General features: G+C 47.3%; 1 protein-coding gene across 1 annotated transcript; it reads right to left on the bottom strand.

Annotated features, from left to right (window-relative positions):
• Positions 1 to 2,086: 2,086 nt before the first annotated feature.
• On the bottom strand, positions 2,087 to 5,296 carry LOC117343329. Its single transcript, XM_033905674.1, has one exon. The coding sequence runs from the start codon at positions 5,294 to 5,296 to the stop codon at positions 2,087 to 2,089; it is 3,210 nt and encodes a 1,069-aa protein (XP_033761565.1).

The raw sequence follows: 5,296 nt of genomic DNA on the forward strand, positions 1-5,296 counted from the left end.
ATGATACTCGTCTCGAGTTCGACAATAATAAACAAACATAAACTAGCGATTTCAAACAAAAAAACATATTTATTGAACTGGGTATTTTGGTCTACTGTCTCTTAGGGCTCTTCTGGCACTTCTTCTTCGGTAATCCGGTAGGTTCTGCCATTCTCCCTGAACCTGGATACAATAGTCCGTCGGATTTTCTTCATAGGAACAGCATCTGTTTGAGTCGCGACAGTGCATCGCCGTGGTTCTACGGGACTTCTCACAGCGACCGACGACTTTGGTTTAGGTTGAAATACCGGCAGAGGTACCGTCCTCTTTCTCTTGGTAGCTTCAGTTGCCCGTGGTTCAATTGCCAGTTTCTGACTGTCGGCGGGTTCAGGAGTTTTCGTAGATTTGGCTGGTGTTTCTTCATCGGAAGAAATGTCCCCAATGAGGTCACCCGGATCCTGATTCTGCCAAACGTCCTTGCTGCCCAGCGCATGCTTTAGCTCTTGGTGCCGTCGGAAATCATAGGACTTATCAGTGCCGTAAGAGCAGCCATCAATGGTGCATTCATATTTCTTGTTCTTGTGTTCTTTACAGCACTGCATATGTTTCTCCCATTCCTGCTCATTCTCCTGTAATTTCTTACACACAGGGCACCTATGTGTCTTCATAGGCGTAAGCTTGGTATTAACCATCCTGCAAAGAGATAAAAGGGGAATGCATTCAAGAAAAGTTTTACACTTAATGCTGTAAATTGGATTTCAGAAATCGACTATTCATTGAATTCGACATAGTGATCCTTGAACCTTTCAGGACGCTTTTTTAGCCTCACTGGTCTAGACCTACGGTTAACGATCGCATCATCTAGCTCAACGGGTGATACCCCCTCGTCATTGATAACGACGTCTTCAGGAATTTCTACGTTATCTTGCTCTTCACCCGAGGGATCTACTTCCTCATGCCGATTACTGCTGGATTCCTCGCCCCGCAATACCTGTCTTGTATGGGGACGCATGCGGTCACAGTGGACGACTTGTGGTTTTCCTCTGAGACCACAGTCTACTTCATATAAGACTTCTGAGACCTTTCTCAATACTTGATAAGGACCTCTCCAAAATGAAGTGAACTTCTTGCTGGTTCCAACCTTTTTGATAGGGAAGTACACAAACACTTCGTCGCCAGCTCTAAACTTTCCCCATGAGACAGATCGATCATGATATCGCTTCTGTCGTTGAATTGCTCCAGCTATGTGTTTCCTCGCATGCGTGTGCGCTTCTTCCAAGCGTTCCTGTAACTCCCATGCCCATATGGTGTTGTTTTGTTTCTTCAGTGGGTTTGGAAGCTCATACGCAATATCCAGCGGGGTGCTCGTTTCTCGCCCGAGCATCATCAGATTTGTCGAGCATCCTGTAGTCTCGTGGACTGATGAGCGATACGCCATCATAACATATGGAATGTGTTGGTCCCAATCTCTGTGATGATCCTCTACATATGCGCTCAACATAGTGGCTAAGGTTTTGTTGAAACGCTCCACCATACCATCTGATTGGGGATGGTAGGGAGTCGTTCTCGTTTTGGTGATTTGTAACAAATCACACATTTCTTTGAAAACCTTCCCTTCGAACTGACCTCCTTGGTCGGAGTGGATATATGTAGGAACTCCGAAACGACTTATCACCTCTTCAACAAGAATGGTAGCAACGATTCCAGCCCTGAGGACTGGCATAGCAAATGCCTCTGTCCATTTACTGAAGTAATCGGATATGACTAGAATGTGCCTGTTTCCGTCCTCAGTTTCTGGTAAATCAGTCATGATATCGAGTGCAATCCTCTCCATGGGCATACCTGAATGTACCACTTGCATTGGGGCTTTTTCGTCTTCGACGGATTTTTCCGTTTGGTGCACGCCGCACAACCAGCGATGTACGCTTGTACATCTCTTTGAAGTCCCGGCCAAAAGTACTTCTGTCTTACTTTTGCCATGGTTTTGCTAACTCCAAGATGCGCACCAGAGCGGTTGTCATGTAGACCTTCTAGAATGTTTCTTCTCTCCGTCAGGGGCACAACTACCTGTTGTGTACTGTATTTTTGTCCTGGCGGTGTCCAAGCTCTACATAGCAAGTCTTGGTGTATAGAAAGTCAATTCCCATTGACTCCATAAACACTTCACAAAGAATTTGTGTGCTGATCCACTTGCGTCTGTGTCCAAAATGAACATTTTCTCGAAGTCTGGTAAAGCGAGAATTGGTGCTTTAATGAGCGCGTTCTTCAAGGTGCTGAATGCGTCACTGCATTCCGTTGTCCAGTTGAACTTGGTGCCCTTCTCCGAGAGCCGATGTAGCGGTTTCGCAATCGCTGCAAATCCCTGAATAAATCGCCGGTAGTAGCTGCATAGGCCAAGGAAGGACTGTACTTCGGTCAGATTCGTAGGCCTAGGCCAATCTTTAACTTTGGCTATCTTCTCGGGGTCGGTAGATACCCCTTCTCCTGAAATGATGTGTCCTAGGTACGCGACCCGTTTAGAAAACAGTGTGCACTTCTTGGCTTTGAACTTTAGTCCCGCAGCCTCCAGGCGATCAAACACTTTCTCAAGGTTCTCAATCATGTCCTCAAAGGTACTACCAACAACGATAATATCGTCCAAGTAGATCAGTGTAGAGAAGGCTGTCTTCGGTCTATCTTGTTTGTCGAGTTCCACTTGCCAGTACCCAGAGAACAGGTCTAGTGTTGAAAACCATGCGTTACCCGATAGATGGTCAAGCGATTCCTGGATTCTCGGCAGTGGATATGCGTCCTTGGAGGTAACGGCATTGAGTTTGCGGTAATCTACACAAAACCGTGTTGTCTGATCTTTCTTTTGTATTAGCACAATACCAGACGACCACGGCCCTGTAGATGGCTCAATCACCTTTTTCTGTAGCATATCCTCTACATGCTTGTCCACTTCACCGGTCATATGAGCTGGTACTTTGCGCCATGGTTGTTTTATCGGCTGCGCATCTCCAGTTTTTATCTGGTGTTTTACCAACTGTGTACGTCCGAGGTCCAAGTCAGATGACGCAAACAGATTTCTTCGTTTAGCTAAAAACGCTTTAGCCTTCTGTATCTGATCCCCTGTCAAATGCTCACGAGACCTCTCAAGTAGTTGATGTAGCTGTTTATCCAGGTACGCTGTGTCCGCCATTGCTGTCCGATCATTGGTTTTATGGGTTATACGCTCCATTGGTGAGAGCTGTCCAACTATTGTTCCTCCGTATATCATTTGTGGCTCCTCTGTAATATTCATTAGTCTTACAGGAACACAATTAGCCGCAGGAGAAACTGCAGCACGAGCCACCAATGCCCTATCCGCGCTGATAAATCTATCTGTCGGCTCCAGCACACATGTGCCTGGTATACGTGATCTTTTCTCGGCGATAACATTCCCTACGACAATCATTTCACTGGCTGGGGGAAGACAGATATTTTCAGAGACAGCGACCCGGTAACAGCCATAGGAACCTTCGAATAGCAAAGGGATGTTGATGTCGCACATTCTCAGTAACCCCTGAGCAATGTCAACCATACAACCCTGCTCTATCATGAAGTCCATTCCCAGCAAACCATCAATAGTTAGGTCAGCAATCACGGTCGTCATTTCTACAGTGCGTGCTCCCAGAGAGAATGATAATACTCCTGCACCGACCACCTCCAATCTGCTGCCATTCGCTGTCTTAATCAGCTTATCCATGTTTTCCATGCTAGGTCTATCGTCCTCCCTAATCCTGTCAAACACATCTCTTGAAACTATTGTCACCGTAGATCCAGTGTCTACTAAAAGCTTCACTTCTATGCCCTTGATAGTTGTCTGTATGTATATGCCGGCGTCGCAAGCTGCGCTAACTCCTGCGCTGTGGCTGACAGCATCTGTCTTATGCGTAGGTTTTCCATGCAGTGCATTGGTTTTACCGTCCGCCTTTTTCTGTTCCTTATTCTGTTTCTTTTTCGGGCAGTTTCTGGCTATGTGGCCATTTTTCTTACAGAAAAAGCATTGAATGTCTGTGTTACGATTCGGCCCAGCTTTGTTTGGTGCGTCGCGCGCACGTTGTTTCTGACTCTGTGGTTTGGTCTTCATCGTCGCCATCAAAGTTTCCATATCTTCCTGGAGCTTTTTTAGGGACTTACTGAGCGCCGTTATATTGTCAGTCTGATCCTGTTTGTTCTCATCCTCAACAACGGCTGCTCTCGTATGGTGCTTTTTCTCCGATTTATTATACGCCTCTAACTCCACAGCAAGCTGTACAGTTTCATTGAACGTGCGAGGCCTCGACTGTTTAATGCGCACGCGCATCTCAGAGTCATGTAATGCGTCTATAAAATGCTCCTTCGCCAACGTTTCCTGTAAATCGTTTGGCGCCGTCGGGTAAGCCAAATATGTCAATCTTCTTATAGCTTGCCCCAACTCGGGTAAGGATTCGGACGCCTTTTGCCTCTTCTCCTTTAACTGCGCTCTGTACAAGTCGGTCTGGTTTGGGGGAGCGAAGCGTTGTTCCAGTGAACGTACGAGCTCGCCATAATGGTCTCTGGAGTCGGTAGGAAGGTTACCCAATACACCTTGTGCTTGGCCACGTAATGACACGGCAAGATATAAACCCTTTTCCTCCTGTGACCAGCGGTTAAGTTTGGCGCATGCGTCAAAGTACGTGCGGTAATCTATCCATGAGCCGGTTCCGTCATAAGTAACAGGTTTGATATTTCTAGGTAGCTGCCTCCGTGTAACAGGTGAGTCTTGCCCTGTATATTGTTCTCGCGCTACTGCCAAGCTCGGGAGCTGCCTTCTGCGTGTCGTAATCCTACTAGCAGACTGGCCTCTCAGAAAGGAATTGCCCACATGCGTATTCGCCGAACGAGCTAAATCATCCTCATGCGTATCTGCCGCATGCGCATTTGGTGTATAACTCAAATCGGCCGCATGCGTATCTGGCACATTAGGACTTGCCGCATGCGTATCCGCCGCATAACTTACATCGGCTGCATGCGTCCCTCTGTAATCCCTGTCAATATCAGGTGTGTCCACTTGATATTCATGGTCCAGATCACTCCCTAGGTCTAGTCGTACCTTTGGCTTGGTCCCCGTTGAGGTGTCCCTCGTTGTAGTATCGTTTACACTACTAAACGGTCTTGACCCGATCCCAGAGTCCCGGGTGCTCATGCGCCCCTCTGGGCCGGACGTTAGTGGAGTCGACTGGGCGAGCTGTTGGCGGATTCTAAAACTCTCCTCCCGCATTCGCTCTAGCCGCTTGTCTAGCTCACAAATCTCCTGGTCTATATCGGCTTCCAT

This window comes from Pecten maximus, chromosome 2 (assembly GCF_902652985.1).
Source record: "Pecten maximus chromosome 2, xPecMax1.1, whole genome shotgun sequence".
Lineage (NCBI taxonomy): Eukaryota > Metazoa > Mollusca > Bivalvia > Pectinida > Pectinidae > Pecten > Pecten maximus.